Source organism: Leptopilina heterotoma, unplaced genomic scaffold (genome assembly GCF_015476425.1).
Source record: "Leptopilina heterotoma isolate Lh14 unplaced genomic scaffold, ASM1547642v1 Lhet_12, whole genome shotgun sequence".
NCBI lineage: Eukaryota > Metazoa > Arthropoda > Insecta > Hymenoptera > Figitidae > Leptopilina > Leptopilina heterotoma.
The window spans coordinates 324786-344946 of NW_025110837.1; the positions used below are offsets into that span (position 1 = coordinate 324786).

Below are 20161 nucleotides of genomic sequence, written 5' to 3' on the forward strand. Positions count from 1 at the left end.
TCTGTGCTGCGTTGCGAAGACCGAATGTCATCATTGGAAACTCGAAAAGGCCGAAGGGTGTGATAATAGCTGTCTTCTCGATGTCCTCAGGAGCGACAGGAATCTGGTTGTAGGCCATGTGCAAATCAACTTTACTGAACACTGTCTTGCCAGAAAGTTGAGCTGAAAAATCGTGAAGATGGGGAACCGGATAGCGGTCAGGCTCTGTAACCGAATTAAGACGACGGAAATCGCCACACGGACGCCAATCACCATTCTTCTTAAGAACCATATTTAACGGAGCAGCCCAAGAACCGCTCGAAGGACGGCAAACTCCCGACTTCATCCACGCTTGAAACTGAGATTTAGCAGCAATCAACTTTTCTGGAGAGAGTCGTCGAGCACGTTCAGCGAGAGGAGGACCATGAGTAAGTATATGATGGAAAACACCCTCAACTAAACTCGAAGAATCCTGCGCCGGGCCGGTAATCTCTGGATACTTGGCAAGAATTTCAGCGAAGAGCATCTGACAATCAATAGTGGAAACACTGCAAAAATCCACACGACGAACTTCAAAACTAACAGAAACATCCGTAACAGAATCTATCAATTTCCGCTGAGCAAGATCCACAACAAGTCCATGATTGGCCAAAAGGTCAGCACCGATTATCGGGTATGGAACATCAGCCAAACAAAAATTCCAGTTAATCTCCCGCCTCAAACTAAGGTCCAAAGAAACACGTTTCTCCCCGAAAGTAGAAATCCTTGTATTATTTGCAGCGAAAAGGAAAATCTCAGATGGTTTATGCTTAGAACCCGGTTGGAAGGGAAGGAGCGAGACATCTGAACCGGTATCGACAAGAAAGAGAAGTCCGGAATTCCGATCACGAGCATGGAGACGCCTAGAAGGAGTGCCAAACCCGATAGTCTCCGAACGGGGAGGCATGTTTAGTTTTCCGACTCAGCAACGTTATTATTATTTTTTGTCTTAGCAGAATAAGAACACGGTTGAATACACTTATTTGCTTTGTCCCCAAACTTATGATGGTACCAACAGTTATTAGCTTATCACCACGAGAAGACGAAGGATTCCAGCTGACCCGATGATCACCACGAGATGCCGAACGCGAACGATCATTTCCGCCACGAGAAGACCTGGTACTCAATGCATTAACCCGAGCAACAAGATCGTTGATTTGAGTTTCAATGGTTAAAAGAGTGCAGCTATTCGATGCAGAAGAAGGAGTGACTCCTGAGCTGACAGCAGAACAAGAACTGGACAAATTAGACGCCTCAAAGACCTTATCAGCAAGAACCGCCAAATCCTGTAGACCAACGACATTAGAAGCTGCTAAAATGGCACGCGTAGAAGAAGGTAATTGGTCGAGAAAAACAGACCTGATAACTTCCTCGCTACAGTGTGTATCACCTAAACTTCGCAATCGAGTCAGGATCAAAGACGGTTTTCCGTCTGTTGAAATATCTCCCTTGAGAAGCTGACGAAGACGAGCCTCAGTAGAAATGGAATAAGTAGCGACTAATCTATTTTTAATTAAAGTAAAAATGTTTGCAGGCTCAGGGCGAGTTAAAATAATATCGCGCGCGCAAATCAAAAATTCGGGATCAAGTTCAGCAATAATGTGGTGGGCCTTCGTTGCTTCAGTAGTAATACGACAATTGCTAAACGCGGATTCAATCTGAACGAACCAAAATTCAGGATCATTAGAAATAAAACGGGGAAGCCTACGCAAACGATCGATACGAGGCACATCCTGCAGGCCATCAACATTTTCAGAAACTTCACGAAGTTGTCGCTGCAACTGATCAAAACGCTCATCAGCAGAGACTGCCCCCGGAGGACCACCGTGACCGTCGGCACCATTCATGATGCAAAAATCAAAGAAAAACTTCGCGAGAAAGAAAAAGATTCAAAGTATCACAATGCCGGTCACTCAACAAAAATCCCGGAAAAAAAATCCATTCAAAAATATTATTATTAACGACAAAATAAAATTTTAACGATATTAAATTTCTCGAAAATAAATTGTGCTGAATAAATATGTGAGATCGAATAAGTAGAAACAATAAAAGTCAATACAATCGCGGTCTGACCTTGAAAAAGTCAAAGACTATCGAAATATAAACAAGAGATAGAATCAAGCGATTAACGTGACTTTAAAATGTTGAATATTCAATGCAAAATTAAAATTAAAATTTTCCTTGAAAAGAGAAAAAAAAATTAACAAACTCACGACAATAAATACGTAATCGTGCATAAACTTAACACGAAAATGGCGTAGGCGAAAAGTCTCCTTTCGATGATGATACGACAAGTGGTGCAGGTGTAGAATTCACATATGCAGATGTCCATGGCAGCAGTCAAGACAAAGAAAAACAGGTCTCATTTATTTTTTTGGAAAAAGGCGTTGAACAGTATATCCTTCCAGAATTCCTTGGATGGGTGAGTACGTTGACACCAGGAAATTTCTCCGCACACATAGAGAAAAAAAATTGTCAGGCGCGGAAAAAAATGTTTCAGATTGAAACTGAAGGAAATAAATAAAAATTAGGTATGAAAATGGATAACATACCTGTTGCATGGGCAAAGTAGATGAGCCCATGCAAACAAAAAAGCGTTTTTAACAAACTAGTTGTCTCTGGAATCAGGCTGACTGCGATGGTATCACCAAGTCCAAAATCGAAGGTAGACAAAAATGTTGAGTGACAATCCAGTGACACAAAAAAGGTTAACATCCATCAAAGTCGGTGGAGATGTGTTGAAAATTAGTCGAGTAGAAGAGTGTAAGCAAAATAAAAAGATGGCGTATCCATGAACAGAAAACGTGACTGCATGGAAAAAAATTCATAAGTTGTGTAAAAAAGATTATAAACACAAACTTTTTGGAAAAATTTATACAATAAATTTTTCTTTATATGTATATGTAAGAATCAACATCGGATGTAATTTTAAAACTCCGATACACGTAGATAACTAATGACGCTGGTACAGCGTGCTGCCAACGATGTTATATAGTAAAAATATAACTCGCGTCGAAGGTTCACCAGTGTGGGAAATTTAGATGGTAAAATACCAAAAATTGGTCAGATTCCCTGAGACCAAATAATTGAATCAACTTTCATTAATATTCTTTATTAGAATTAACAATTTGCCATCTGGCTTACACTCAACTCAAAATATATGTTCTACACTCGACGGAACAACAAGATATAATCATATTCGTACTTCTATATTCACATTTAGTCATTTTCATGAAGGTAAAAGAGGTGAAACCTAAAGGCCAATTCTATGGCAAGCAAAGCGAACATTAGGCTGCCGCCACAAAGTGGATCTCCACGATATGCCATATTAGATCCGCCATTTTGTATTTTTAAAAATTGACATCGGATTCGTCATCAGCGACCCCTAAAACCCCTGAGTGACAAGTTTCAAGCGAATCCAAAAATTAAAAAAAAAATGTCCGCCATATTGGATCCGACATTCTGAATTTTTAAAAACTGACATCGGATTCATCATCAGCGACCCTGTAAACCCCCGAGTGTTCATTTTGAATCGAATTTGCAAACTTTTTAAATGGTGGTGTAAATTTTGATTTTTTTTAACTATAATGCACTTACTTTTTCGCGCTCATTAAAAAAAGGATATATAAAATAATTATGTAAATTATTATAACTGATATATAAGTAATAATATAAATTTTATTCACAAACATATTTTACTCTTTAAGTATAAAGAATATTTATTTAATAAACACAAAATATATACATATACACTACCGTCCACGAGTATTAGGACGATTACACGCAACTCTATGAAAAAACATGCCATCACGTTTTCAATCATATCTCGTAAATAAAAGGAGATACTAAAAAATCTTAATTACGGTTAGGAAGCTGATTAAATTTTTCCTAAAATAAGACGTCTTTGAAATCATTTCGTTAACTATTTTTTGAGTTGTAGAGTGAGAAACAAATAAAAAAAATTATCAAATTTTCTCATTTTTGTCTTTTCAATTCAACTTTTTCAAAAATGTAGAAAAATTTAGATAAGATTTTTCTAAAAACACAGAAATCTTCGTTAGAATTACAGCTTTAAAATAAGCCTTCAAAAATTAAAAAAGATTAATCCGTCTTCGATATATCATTCAAAATGTGAAGCCGTGTTTCGACCGATTGGTGCATTGAAATTCAAGTGTGACGACTTGATTCTGGCTTTGTGCGGCTGCGAATGAGAGAGAAAGCAAGGACGAATTTATGCAGGGAACGATGAACTTAAGAGTTTTTTTATATTACTTGTGAAACATCATTATTTATTATTCCACAGCATAAATCCGTCCCTGTTTTCTCTCCCATTCGCATCCACGCGAAGCAAGAATCGAGTCGTCACAGTTAAATTCCAATGCTACGAAAATAGTGAGAAAAAATATTGTAATGTTAATTGTACAAATGCAACATTTTTGTTTATTTGTGTAGTGTTTTATTGCGTACTCGAGCATTTCGTTTAAGTTAGAAAAAAATGTATAAAAGAAGATTTAAAATATCTGAAAGAGAAAGAAGGTTTGAAATAAGTAAATTTGATCGTTGGTCCAATCATCAAAGATGTAGTTAATTGCTCAACTAGGTGATCCACTAGGTGATCTACGTACCCAGTTGTCATTTTCTAAACTTCTTGGGAAGTTTGTCTATCGAAAACGGTAACGCTACGCACCCAGTGGCGGTCGATCAGACTTCGAAAATATTAATAATCATAGAATAATAACAGAGTATGACAGATTAGCTCAGTCGGATAGATGCCTCGCTTGGCGGTCGTTTAAGGATCAAGGGTAAGTACCCTTGGTTCGCGCCCATTTGGCTTGGTAATTTTCCGGCACGTGAGACAATCTGAGTGGGAGGTTTGACGTCGAAGTATAATGATGTGCACCGTCGATTATTGTCCAGGCAAATGCGAGTACTCCTAATTTTCAAGTCGTTCTGTAGGCGCAAAAATTTAGTGTAAGGAATGTATATAGAAATATTGTATAAGAGAAATTTGTAAAGAGACACTTGTATAGCCAAGTTATGTAGGCTGAAGACAAGTGTATAAACAAATAAATAAAAATAACAGAGTATCATCATATTCTTTTTGTAGTCAGAAGTGGAAAATCTGTAAATTTAGATACCTAGATGTAGAATCACATGTTATGTGGGTATGACCGCTCTTGTTCTGGTCGACCCACTAAAAACTACTTCCGTCTTAATCTAGACTATTTTTCAACCCACGGAACTACCTATTGGCTTCAAACTTCGTGAGATGAAGGTCCCATTTTGTTGCTCGCGCCATCCTTCCGTGCTGCTCTTGTTTTGGCCTATTTATTTCTCATTCTAGGGAGAGTCTTTTTGGCCTCCTCAAAAGCCTTCCTGGACTTCGGCGTTGTCGGTAAAGCAATCTAGGTCAAGCAATCTTTGACACCTCCTCGGTGAACTTCTCCTTCCCTTGTAAGCCTTTTATTTTTATAAGCAGGTCACCCTTCTTTGTGGGTCTTACTCCCACATTTGTTTGGATGGCATCAGGTTCAAACTCCTTTTTGAGCTTTTCCTAGACATCAACATAGCTAATTCCTTTTGCCACCTTGACAATCATTGTTGATTGTCGCTCTAACCTTGGTACTTTCCTGACAGGGTTTGCGTTTGACGCCCTGTAGACCTTACCCATAGACAATTAAGGAGGCATCACCTCCTCCCTTTTTCTCTTCGAGTCTATCGCCGTTTTAAGGTGAAAAAGTTAACAATCTCTCTAAATCAATTAACTAAATTAATTAACTTAACAACTTTTACTTGTATAACAATATTTATTTTCTATAACATTTATTTTTTTTCGAAAACTTTATTGTCAATGACACATCCCTTTTTATTTCTCAGAAAAGCGTATCTTAAAAATAATACAAGTGCAATCTATGAAAAATATAAACATTTTATAAAATAAGTAAGTTGTATCACATTATATTACAGATTATTACGGATTTTGGAATTCAGTATAATCAGAAAAAAGATGAAGATAATTTTTTAAGTACTGCTTTAGTGTTGCCTTTATTACCTACGTCGAAAATCCTAGATGGTTGCTCATATTTAATTAAACTCGCTAATAAATACAAATCAAAAGATGGATTGTTATTTGCACAAAACATACAATGTCTCCTAACAGCTATTATAGAAGACATTGTTTCTGTTGCACAAACACAACCTGAAAGATATGATTCACTACCCGCGTCATGTAGAAAAATTGTAGATCCTGTTTTAAAATCTAAAAATGCAGGAGAATTATTCGGTATTGGATCGTCGTAGTCGGCTTTGACAAAACCAAAACGAGACGATTAGCTAAAGAGAGTTTGTGACAAGGGGAAGAAGGGATACAAATTCTATTAAAGACCTGCAGTCTTAATCTGAATCAGTGGAAATTTCACTCATTTTAATTCAGTGACCCAATTTTTTTTAATTCATCAGTGGAATTTGACTGAGAATCAGTAAAAGCCACTGATTGTCCGAGAAATTTTACTGATTCATCAAAGAAAACTAGACCACTAAATTGAAATCAGTAAAATTGTCACTGGCTTAGATTTAGAATCTGTAACATCATTTATGGAAGTTACGTAAATAGCATGTACAAAGTGAAAACATAAAATTTGTCAATTTTTTCTAAAATGTATATATCTGTCTGCTCAAGTTCCCTAATGCATCAAGCTCGTAGAAAGACAAAAACATTCTACTTTAATAATAAAAGATAAACAAAATCACAATAAAAAGAAAATCATTTTAAAATGTAATGATAGTATTAATTTACGCAATAGATTTACCACTATATGACGGGTTCCACGTCAAGTGACCCAGGTCCAAATTAAAAATGTTTGTGATCAGGTATAAAGTTTGCACAAACAGTAGTCCTATTAGAAACAATAAAAAATATCAAATATTATTAATTTATTTAAACAAATATAAAAACTAGAGGGGGTCAAAGTTTAAATTTTTTGTCTTACATGGAATATTTGAAAAATTTGTAGTTTCTTTAAAACAAAACGAAAATACGTTTTCTATTTTGGATTTTTCTGTTGTTTTTCAACACTTTCTAATGGTGTAAACAAATGTAGAGAAAAAAAATTTTTTGACCTTGAAAAATTAAATTAAAAAATAAAATTTCATTTTTTTATCAAATGGACAGTTTTTATTTTTTAAAAAAAAATTTTATCATAAAGGTGAGGTTTTTTTCTTAAAAAAATGTATAGGTCAAAACGTGGGACAAGAACTTTTAACTGGTCAAAATAAACATTTACTTCTGCAATCCATATTGGATAAATTTGAATTGATTTAGATCATGTGCAGCAACGGAATAAGAAAATAAACGTTCTTTTTTAAAAAAGTGTATTAATTTGTTAACTTTGATTAAAAAAAAATTATAAATAATTAAAATCCCCAAAATTGTCTTCGAAGGATGTCTTAAGAATTTATTCCCCTTTAATTTAAGACAAAGAACACTCAAATCGGTTAAAAATTGTAAGGTGTAGACATTTTTTAATAGTAAATTGTAAAAAAAATTCCACTGCGGGTCGGTGCACTGCAGAAGTAAATGTTTATTTTGACCAGTTAAAAGTTCTTGTCCCACGTTTTGACCTATACATTTTTTTAAGGAAAAAACCTCACCTTTATGATAAAATTTTTTTTTTAAAATAAAAACTGTCCATTTGATAAAAAAATGAAATTTTATTTTTTAATTTAATTTTTCAAGGTCAAAAAATTTTTTTTCTCTACATTTGTTTACACCATTAGAAAGTGTTGAAAAACAGCAGAAAAACCCAAAATAGAAAACGTATTTTTGTTTTGTTTTAAAGAAACTACAAATTTTTTAAATATTCCATGTAAATTTTTGACCTGGGGCACTTGACGTGGAACCCGTCATATATGAGTAGAAATAATAATGAATTTAGCAGATCATGAAACATAACATAACAAATATAATGTATAAGATTTTGCTTAACTAAGTCTTGTTCTTCGTAAAGCTGTGATTGCTTTTATTGTTGTTTATTAGATAAAATTTTCATCTCACTTTTATCCTATTATTTAAAATGACTTTTTATTTCTTCTTTAACATAGAGAAGCTCAAGAAATTATTCACAAGTAAGAAAAAGAATGAAAAAAAACGTTTCATTAGGAATTCCAGTAAAATTAAGGGACGTGTTGCATAAACTAATATATAGTACAAAGAAGTTAGTATTTTGTTTTGAAATTATTTTATTTACTTACAATAAATACAAAAAAATTAATTAATTTTTAAGCATACTTCAAAACATCTTTTCATTGTGTATAACATTTTTGACTTTACTTTTCTACCTCAATTTAATAGAAACCCAAATAAGCACAATTTATTCTTAAATAGTTATTTTTTAATTTTACAGACTGAAATCTACTACTACTGTCGATTATTTCAATCAAAAATAAAAAGTTATTCATCTTGCAAATAGAAGCACAGCTTTGAAATAAAATGCAAATTATGTAGAAGTTTTTCCTTAAACAGAATAAAGTGCAATAAGGGGATACGCACAGTGTTAAGTAGATAGCGAGTATCCTCTTATTGCATGTGAACCCTCAATTTCTACAAAGAAAAAAAGAAATAATAGTAAAATGAAATTTCATAATATTATTTGTTTCAAACAAATTAAAATAAAGATTTATGTTAATCAGATTCAAATAATTAAGTTGAATAAGATTAAAATAATTGAATTATTAATAGAATATTTAATTTATTTCAAAATTAAATAATTAATTGTATTAGAAATTAAATTAAAAATTAAATATAAAGCTGATAATATTTAAATAAGTCACCTATTTATCAATTGTATTATTATTACTTTACTTTTAAATTAAATATGGACTAATCCACGCGGGTAAGAAAAACTTGATTTCAGTCATTAGAAAGTATGGGAATCGCATAAGTCTGTCTATCTTTCACTAATAGGCTATAGCTGACATAAAGCTTTTTCTACTGTATAAGTAGATAAATTCGTACTGTTTAATCTATTAATTACAAAATTGAAAATTTCAAATAAGTTATAAACATTTACAAGGTATTAATATTAATTTTTTTTATAGATTTCCTGCTTTGAACGTTATTATATCAAAAATGTGCTTTGTCGTAATTGCCTTTAATGAGATGTATACAAAGTATGAAAGCCTTTTACAGTTGGCCATATAATTTCGATGCCTTGGTTTTTATAATACTTCTGTTAGTTTCAATACAAATTGTCTTATAAAAATTTGTTTTTAATGATCTTTCTGTGGTCCAAAATTGCTTACTGCAATACGTTTTTGGCCACTTAAAAATTTCAGTTTAGTTAGTTCCAAACTACCGAAAGTGAGACTTAGTTTATGAAATTCAGAGTGTAGTGATAGTAGGCAGTGTTAAATTTCACTTTTTCGCAAACATTTTTTTTCTTTTAATAATCATTTTAAAAAGTTAGTATGGCTAACCAAATAACAATTGAAAACTGTGAATTTATAGTGATTGATGCATTGTCTATGTTAGAGTGCCGAGCTGCTGCAAATTTTTTGAAAATTAATATTAAAGTGATACGTATGAACCAAGACGAAACTTTGTATATCCTTTCATTTGACCATAATACTACAAATGAAAAATTGTATCTATTATTTACAGGGCAGTATGAAATACAAGATTGCGATGGACATTTTCAGCTTTTAACGCTTTTTAATAATGATACATCAGACGTTATGGAAATATATATATTAAATGGAAATATTTTAAATGATGCTTATTTTGACAGACAAATTTTAGGTAGCATAAATATTAGTCAAACAAATGGAGATTCACCTAACAATACTAATTTTCAAGACTTGACAATCCAAGAACCAATTTTACAAGATTTAAGTAGAATGCTGTCAAATGAAACATATTTTCTGAGAGATGAAAATGTTTTAATGACTTCTTTATACAATTCAGAATTGTCCAGTGGCAGTGACGATTTAATAATAACAAACGAGCTTTCAAAATGTGAATTAAATATTAAACCAACTGAGAAAATTTACCACTATTTTAAGAAGAAGAAAAAAAATTAATTCTTCGTGCAAGGCAATATTTTGAAAAGGAAAAACGATTTGAAGTCAATGACAAATCGAAAGTTGTTCAACGTACTGCAGACTGTTTACAAATTTCTGAAAGAAGTATAAAACGAATAACATCGGAGTGGTTAAATAAAGGAAAATTTGATATAGCACTAAAAAGCGGGAGGCCACCAATTGAATGTAATGATTTCTTAAAAGGAGTAATTAGAAGAAAAATTCATAACTTTTACATGCGGAGAGAATTTCCGACTACAAAAGCTTTGTATGAAGAATTAATAAATGACGTACCTGATTTTCCAAATTTTAAATTATCAACATTACGAAATTGTATGAAAAATTTAAACTTTTCTTATGTTAAGCTAAAAAGAAAACCAGTATGGATGGAAAGTAGTGCAATAGCAGCGCAAAGGACAATTTTCTTCGTAATATTTTTTATTGCAATAATGGTCACAATATCTTTTATACTGATGAAACATGGTGCGGAGCAAATCACACAAGAAAGTATGGTTGGGTTGAAAATTAAGTTTCAAGTGAAAATAGTAATTTTGATTATTATCGCAATAATGTACAAGAAGTTTTCGGTCAACGGGGAGGATTTATAACGCCATCTGGATTAGGACTGCGAGTTATTATTCTACATATCGGTGGAAAAAATGGTTTTGTACCCGGATGTTCAAACTGTTTTATCGGAAAAAAGGAAATAATGATTATCACGGTGAAATGAACGCGAAACACTATGAAGAATGGTTCCGACATGTGTTAACAGTTCTACCATCAAAATCAGTTATTGTACTAGATCAATCACCACCCACATAGCACGATATCGTACTGTAAGTTTGTGGTAAGGGTTATTGGTAAGGCTTGTAACGTTACTCAGTATACCTGTTGTAAACATAAGGTAGGCTAGAAATTTCCGCCATTACAGTAAGCTTACACCTAAAGGTCATAGTAAGCTCACACCTAAAGGTCATAGTAAGCTTACACCTAAAGGTCACAGTAAGCATACACCCAAAGGTCATAGTAAGCTTACACCTAAAGGTTACAGTAAGCTTACACCTAAAGGTCATAGTAAGCTTACACCTAAAGGTTACAGTAAGTATACACCCAAAGGTCACAGTAAGCTTACACCTAAAGGTTACAGTAAGCTTACACCTAAAGGTTATGATAAGCTTACACCTAAATGTTACGGTAAGCTTACAACTAAAGGTTACGGTAATCGAAACAGCATATTATAAAAATATCGTAATAAGATTGTATAACAGAATATTATTAAAAAAATTAATCATATATGGTAGCGGAATATTATAAACAGGAAAATAAATGCGAAAAATTATTTTTACTGCTTTTATTTAAACTTATAAAAAGTTTTACTTTTACTTAAAATACTTAAAACTGAAGGATAAGAAATTTTGATATAACGAAGTATTTCTATGTATATAAAATTGAGACTTCCATTTATTTTATTTTTTTTTAATAATTTTTTAGAAAAACGTTCTCGAGTAAGTAGTGAAAATTCTAAAAGTACATGAAAACTATTTTAAACTATTAATACATTTTAAAAGTATTTCAGAATTTAAGATACCTAAATTGTGTTTAAATTTGTTGTAATGTTTGACAAAATTTTTATTTTCATATCAATTATTTATATAGATATTTTTTAATGATTGTGAAATCCAAAAATTACCTTATAAGTTTTGTACACTTACGAATTGACAAGTTGGTTTGGGAAAGCTAAAAGTTTACATATCAGCTTGTGATGTAGAATACAAAGAAGGAAGTGTCTTAAAATAAGATTCCGATCATTCATGTTGTAAAATATTACTGGAAAAGTAAATTTGAATATAGATAGATATGAGAAGTTGACACAAAATAAATAAACTACCATCGAATATTCAAAGTAAATCAACTAAAATGATTGGTACTTCAATTTAAACATGAATAAATCGCATTGACTCGTCCTTTCATGATTCTTACTTCATTATCCATCATAATAATATGATTTAGATATATATTATGAGATAATTTAATTGTAACTGCAATCACCAAAACAAATTGAAACACGCCTCGATGTCCACTCTCTTGTCAAGTTATATCTGTAGCTGTCAATTTTCAAGTAAGTTATTCCAGCACTACCCTCTCAAGAATTTTGGAGAAAAGTTTCATAATTTCTGTAACACATATTTATAAAATTTTTAATTAACTTACTGATACAGACTGAAAACTTAAAGTTAATATGCAACTTTAAAATTAATATAAAAATTTCCAAATAAATATTTTACATTACATAAAAATGTAATAATATAGAATTGCTGCGACATAAAAATTCTAATAATTGACAAATCTTGAAAATTATAATTCCTTTTATAAATTTTATTTCTTTTTTATAAACATTTATTAGGGTTGCCACTAAAATTTAATTTTGCTTTCTCCAAATTTTCAGACAAAATTTTGAATTTTTCCCTGACCCTGAAGAATATTACTATTCACTCAAAAATTGATTAAATACTCTAAAAAAATTTCTTTTATACTTATTTATGTAATTAAATCCTTCCAAAGAATGTTATTATTTATGACAATAATTCAATTATTTCGAAGAATTTTATTACAATTGTTGAAAATAATAAACAGTAATAATTAATTATTTACTAACAATAAGTATTGAAAATTGAATTTGCTCAAGAAAGAAATTAATATTATCTATTTGAACATTTATACTATAAAAATTTAAGAGAAGTTCAATAATTATAATTATTGAATAATAATATAAGAATATAATTTTTAGAAGCAAAAAATTGATTTAAAACTCTAAGAGTGTCTTATGTTTTCAAAATAAAATTATAATTACGGCCACTAACTTCCCTTGATTTTTTTCGAAAAATTTAAATAAAATTCTTTAAACTAATTCAATTATTTTTAATAGAATGTGAAGAAATTCCAACTATTTCAAAAATTTTCAATTATTTGTTTATAAAAATTAAATTATCTGGAAACAATAGAATCGAAAAATTTTAAAAATCTTAATTTTTAAGAATTTTAAAAAAAAACTTTGCAAAAATTCAATTTTATTAACAAGTTTTAAGTGTGAATCTTTTTTAAATTAACTAATAAAAATTTTAATTATTAATCTTTGCAATAAGAAACGTGAATACATTAGACTGTAATTCTTTATAAAATTCAATTATTTATCAATTATTAAATTAAAATACTTAAAATTCTATTTGTTAAAAAAGTTTGTAATGAAATTCTTTAACTTTAATTATTTTCAGTTGAATTTCATGAAATTTCTATTAATTCGATATTTTTAACAAAACTTATTTACATACTAGAATTAAATCAGTGACTGATTTTTTACTATCAAATTAATTATTTTTAACTAATTCAAATGTAGAAAAGAGTATAAATATCTATAAAAAATGAAATAAAAAGCAATTTTTTAAAATAAAATTAAAATAAATAAACTTTTTTTAATTTCGTGAAAAAATTCACGGCTGGCAAAAAATTCCTGGCTTATTCAAGGTTTTTCCCGATTCTCCTGGTTAACAGACACCCTGAATTTATTTCAAATAATTGAATTTTGTTAAAATTTTATTGAAACTTTTTAAAGTAAATGATTTATGGAGCAATTTATTATTTATAAAGATAATTAAAATTCAATTAAATTTGACTACTTTTACTAAACTATGGTAACCCTACTCTATGTACTCAAAATTTCCTTTGAGTAAAATTTTTATTTCCTTAAAATGTATACTTTAAAAAAATCTAAAAAATTACAAGTTTTATACTTTCAAATTTTTCTACTTGGAAATTTTTATAAATTAAAATAGAGTCAAATATAAATCAATAAAAGTATCTTTTATATACATTTTAAGTTACACATTGGATGTTGAATTTTTGTAATTATAAATGTTATGAAATAAATACATTATTATAGACAATTTTAATAAAAAAATCAATTTAATAAAAATTTTTATTATTACCTCTTAATTTGGGTCCATAGTGTTGTTTTCATTGATAATTGTTAGCAGCCTAACAGTACTAATGTACTTTACTTCCATTGGTTTCATTGTTTCATTGTTAACTTGTTAATTCAGCTGCCATATTTCGATGTATCTTGATCATTGAATTAAATAGTCTAATAAATCCATGGAGATTACTCAATAAAGAAATTTTCTTGAACAGATTATTTATATTTCTTCCCTTGAATGCAATAATGGTATAAGCACTTCTCCTTCCGAAGTTGGAATTCTCCACACTTTAGATAAAACATTTTTCAGTAGTACGCAAAATCTTTGATTATTATTACCAGCATTTGCAATGTAAATGTCTATGAGACTCGAATCAGGAAAACTGTATAAATTGTTTTTGAAAGGAAGCTTGTATCCTACCAACCAAATATCTTCTGTATCACGTTTGATAATATTCTCAGTGATAAGGAACGTTCTATCCTCGAGCAGAACACAACTATTTTTAACGACATCGCAGTTTATAAATAACCCTTTACTTTTCAAAATTTTATACTGCTCACGAATATTTGATGAATACTTTTCTGTTAATGGTCCCATGTGATGAGGTTGTTGTAATGTCACTTTATTAATTGAACAGCAGTTTTTTTTGCTTTTTTCAACTTCTGCGTATCGTTTAGCTATTTGCTGCAACGGCTTATCACCTTTTCTCAACATTCTCTTCACAGAAGACATATAGTTTTCGAATCGGAAGGCGCTGAAATTCCCTAATGTCCCAAATCGCTTTACGTCTTCACATATATGTAAAAGATTATGCACGTTATACGAAATGTGTTCTTTTCCATAAAGTTGTTCAAAGTCCTTTACGAAAAGTTCTAACATTTCATGAGCTACTTCGATGTTGCTGGGGTTATAAATATGCCTCTCACTTACTAGGATCGAAACTGCTGTATGCAGTAATAAAAAATGACAATAGAACTTAGGTGGGAATCCTGGAAGATTTTTGAGAACGATAATTCCCGCATATAACAGGAATGTGCGGAATTCTGTCGCCTTCCAGAATTTAAATTCCCAGAGTGTTCTTGGTCTTCGATTAAATTCATCAGGGACTGAATTCCGCAATAATATTAATCGATCTGATATCTTCTGAACCACATCAGAGGGAAGTTTCACATTTGAAGGTCCGTTTAGCCATAGATTAATAAGCTTTTTTGCATCACAAATGACAGCTTCTAATGTAACGGATTTATTTTTTACTCCATTCTGACAAATAATTATTGCTTCCTCAACAAATTCATGTAGAAAGTAATTTGCATCAACGGGCTTTTTTAATCCATAAAAAGCGCCAATAGGATAAACAGTCTCAGACTTTGTATCAGAACCCAAAATCAACAACAGACTGTTAGTTCCGCTTTTCGAAATAGGCAGACCATCCACATTTATTAACAATTTAATGTTTTCATCTGGATTACTATTACGTCTTCTTTCACAAATTATATTTTCTACGGCTCTTATTAATCCACCACACATCTCAACAGTTTCTATTTTTTTTGGCGTGCTTAATAGGGTTCGTGCATCAAGAGGTAATGTGTTATCAAAAAGTCTGAGCAATAGTTATAACGCAGACAGCGCAATTAAAGTTATATGGAATCGAAGAGCCCAGTCACGTAGCTTCATTGCAAATGGAGTATTCTGTATACTATCTACATCACTATTTGAAGAGTCAAGAACTTCAGTGCCATCTTCGTCCGGGTGATCTGCATATAGGTCATCATCAGAAAGGTCATCTTCTTCTAGGTTACTATTTAATTTTCTTGCATCTTCGTTACAAGTTGTTTCAGATTCGGTGTCGGAACTATCAGAAGAATTCTCATTTAAAATGAAATCATCAATGAAATTGGCTTCCACTTCGAATGTCTTCTTTTCAAGATATGATGTGCTTGAATTGTCTTTAATGTGTATGATTGATTGTGAAGAGGAATTAATGCCGATGTTTAAGTCATCTACATTTGATGATGGTGCGTCAACGCTAAAATTAGATGAACTGTCGTTAGATGAAATAGGTGATATTTCTGATACTCCTGTATCTTTTTTTTCTTCCGCAACTACCGAAGTAACATGATTTTGAAAAAGTTGTTGATCCTCTAGTGTCCGTTGTTGTACAATTTGACGTATTCGACGTGTTGTAAAACCACATAGTTTTGTGTTTTTTCTCGTAATTTTTCCCATCGTTGCTGAAATTTAATTCAGACATTAATTTTTTCATTTATTTAGAACATATAAGTATGATATATATAAGGAAGTATTTGCTATAATTTTATCGATTTACAAGTAACAGTGGGAATAAATGCAGCGTCTTGGACAAATCTTCACGGATTTCAAGTACCTTTTTTGAAATATTAAGGAAGGTTTCCTATAAGCCTTCACTGCTATATTTAAAGTCATTATATACTCAAGAACTTTTGTAACAAGCATTTTGACTAGAATATAATACAGATTTTATAATATAAAAAAAAATAAAAATATGTTAATCATACTTTAGTGCATTTTTTATGAGCTTCTTCTGTAAATGCATATTATAGGTAATTTTCTTTCACTGTTTAAAGCCGTGATGGCTTGTAGGAAAAACTTTCCTTAGTATTTAAAAAAAAGAAAAATGAAATCGGTTGAAATTCGTGTTGTTGGCAGAATTTTGTCGAAAACACTTTATCTATGGTGCATAATAAATAGACTTTTTCTTAATTTAAAAAAAATGGTCAGAAATAATAATTAAATCCAAATTGTTCGCTATGCCAAGAATCACCAATTTATTTTAAACTCAAAATACATTAACACGTGCCTTATTAGTATATAAAATTTACACATATAACAGAATCCTTTAGAAAATTTACATCAAGCAACCTAGAAAAAATAAGTTTGACATGTTTCTAATGTTGTGAAAGTTTTATAAACGAAATTTATTCATTTGTTCTCCATTTAAAAATTTTATTGCAATGTAATGCGTCACGAATTGAAAAAGTTAATAATTTTTTGTAAATAATACATTTTAAAATACTCATTTTAGCTTAAAAATAAAAGTTTTTTACAACGAAACAAAAGAATACCTTTACATATCTAAAATACTAAATTATAAAAAAAAATATTAAAATTAAAATTTCAAAAAATTTAAGTAAACAATAATAAAATAATGAAATAAATTACCATTTAAATTGTTTGTATATATATTTAAATTTGTAATTGAAATTCTTTTAAATTGAACATTTGTAAGTATTTTTGAAAAATTATTTTTAAAAATTCAATTATTTTCAAAAAAATTTAATTCATCTCAGTTGTTTAGAAAATTTTCATTTTTATAAGAAGAAAATAAATATTATAGATAATAAAAGTATTTTAAATTTGGGAGAGAAAGAGACAAAGCGAAAATTTAATATAAAAAATTCAAAACTTTAAAATAATTTATGCCAATATTAATATAGTGCGGTAAACTCGGGGGAGATGGCCAATATTCAAAGATTTTAAAGAATCTTTCATTTTTTAAATGGCTTTATAAAAATGTGATAAATGTAGATTTCTTATTGTTATATTGGCGTTTTTAAGAGCATTTTTAATTTCATGTTTATTTGAGTAGTACATTCAGGCTTCGCACTCCACTATAAGCTTAAAAAAAAGTAGGAAATAGTAGCCACGACGACAAAAAAAGTAGGAAATAGTAGCCTCAATGACAAAAAAAAGGAAATAGTAGCTTCGGTGACAAAAAAAAGAATTAAAGAATTTAATTAAAAACTTTTTAAAAAATCGAATTTCCAAAGTATTTTAATTTAATAATTAATAAATAATTAAATTTTACAAGGAGTTGCATTCTAATGTACTCATGTTTCTAAGTGCGAAGATTAATAATTAAAATTTTTATTAGTTAATTTAAAAAACGATAGACACTTCAAATTTTTTAATAAAATTGAATTTTCGCAAAGTTTTTTTTGAAAATTTTGAAAAATAAGATTTTTTAATTCTGTTTTTTCAAAATAATTAAATTATTATAAACAAATAGTGGAAAATTTTTGATGAAATTGGAATTTCTTTACATTCTATTTCAAATAATTTACTTCTTTTAAAGAATTTTATTTAAATTTTTCGAAAATAATCAAGGGAAGTTAGTCATTTTCATAAATATTAAAACTTCGACAAAACTAAATTGCTTTCAGGAATTTTAATAAAATTCATTGTAAAAGTTCAATTATTTCTATAAATAGCAAGAATTCATTTATATTCACCACAAGAATTCAATTAATTTCAAAAATTTTTCTTCATTCAATATTTTAATTTTAATTTGAAAATCAATTTTAATAAAATTTCCAAATAGAATTCAATTACTTAAAAACAATTTTGACAAAATTCTACACGAATATTCAATTATTTTCTAAAAGAATGAAAATTTCATAGAAATTGAATTATTAAAAATAGAGTTTATCTAGATTTTTTTAAAAAAATCAATTATTTTAAACTTTTTTATAAAATCCTTGCAATAATTCAATTACTTTTATAAATAATAAAACTCATTGCAGAAATAGAATAATATTTATAATACAATTTTAATCAAATTCGTCGAAAAATGCAATTATTTTTAAAAATTTGATTAAAATTTGTCGAAAGAATTCAATTATTTCAATTATTTTCATAAATAGTAAAATTTTTCAGATTTACTAGATTCTTTTAAATATTGTTTTTGAAAAATATTTTTCACAAGAATTCAATTACTTTCATAAATTTCCATAAAATTCGAAAAAAACAATTCAATTATTTTCAAAAGTAATAAAATTCTCCGCAAAAATTTAATTATGTTTGAAATTTCGAGGAGAATTTCAAAAAATTTTTAAACATAATTATTACATAATAACATAATATATTATAACATAATTATTTATTATCTTTATAAATAATTAAATTGTTCTCTACAATTCAATTATTTTCAAAAATTTTAATGAAACTGAATTAATCAAATTTTCAATTATAATTATGAACAGACAAGATTTTTTTTTTAATTGAAAACTATTCATAAAAAATCTATTACAAATTGTTGAAACCATTTGTAGATTTATTTATGTTTGAAATCAAATAAATATAAATTTGATGAGAAAATAAAACCGGGAAAAATTAGGACAACGCCGGGAAAAACAGGGAATTTAAAGGTTATCATTTGCAAGAAAATCTAAACACAATTTATAATCAGTCACTATTGATAGAGTAAATGTTGGTAAAATTATTTCCTAATATCTTATTGACGGTCGTTTTTATTAAAGATTTTAGTTTTTAACACCGTTTTTAAATGGAAATGTGAAAACTAAAAATTTAAATTTGACTATTTGTTCAAAAAAGTAGCTTTTAGTAGCATTAGGCTCAAAAAAGTAGCCAAAAAGTAGCCTCATATCAAAAAAGTAGCAAATAGTAGCTTTTAGTAGAAGAGTGCGAAGCCTGGAAATTCTGTAAATTCCACATGCTCAAAAAATTTTTTTTTTTAATTTTTGATAACAAAATAATTGATCTAATTTACTTAACGAGGTTGTGATATATATTTTTAGATTGTGGTGAAAGTTACCATCAAACGGCATTAATTGAAGATATGATTAAGTGCAGTATTTGTCATTTTTGGCTGCATGAAAACTACTCTGAATTCCGTAATAGATGACCAAAAGAAGAGATAAACAATGTAAACGATTAAAAATTAAGTTGAAGCTGAAAGTCAAGAATTACAAGTATTAGCCAAGTGCAATTTTAAAAAAATGTAAATTTAAAAAATTTTTGTATTAAAATATTTTATTTTTTGTCATTTTAAAGTTAAGCGTTCAATGATTAATTATCAATAAAAGACAAAAATCGCCTTTTTAAAATTTTTACAATCCTTTACAGAAACTATGGCCATCTCCTCCGGACTTATCTATATTAAATATAAAAAAATATTAATTAAATTTTAATATAACTCCTAACCTTCTTAGAAATTAAACAAAGGGTCATCTGTGTAGATTTAATTATCATAAAAATATTAAAATTAAAGAAAATCACAGTAAAAAGTTACATTTAAACATTTAAGTGCTTTTAATATA

At 29.2% G+C, this 20161-nt stretch overlaps 2 protein-coding genes across 2 annotated transcripts; both read right to left on the reverse strand.

Annotated features, from left to right (window-relative positions):
• Positions 1 to 955: 955 nt before the first annotated feature.
• LOC122509771 lies at positions 956 to 1865 on the reverse strand. The gene is made up of 2 exons (XM_043624014.1): positions 1019 to 1865; positions 956 to 966 (listed from the first exon to the last, which is right to left on the reverse strand). The coding sequence occupies exons 1-2, from the start codon at positions 1863 to 1865 to the stop codon at positions 956 to 958; spliced, it is 858 nt and encodes a 285-aa protein (XP_043479949.1).
• Positions 1866 to 11836: 9971 nt separating this feature from the next.
• Positions 11837 to 16292, reverse strand: LOC122509782. Its single transcript, XM_043624025.1, has 2 exons — positions 14079 to 16292; positions 11837 to 12269 (listed from the first exon to the last, which is right to left on the reverse strand). Exon 1 carries the CDS (start codon positions 16290 to 16292, stop codon positions 15678 to 15680), a length of 615 nt encoding a protein of 204 aa, XP_043479960.1. The 3' UTR covers positions 11837 to 12269; positions 14079 to 15677.
• Positions 16293 to 20161: the final 3869 nt, after the last annotated feature.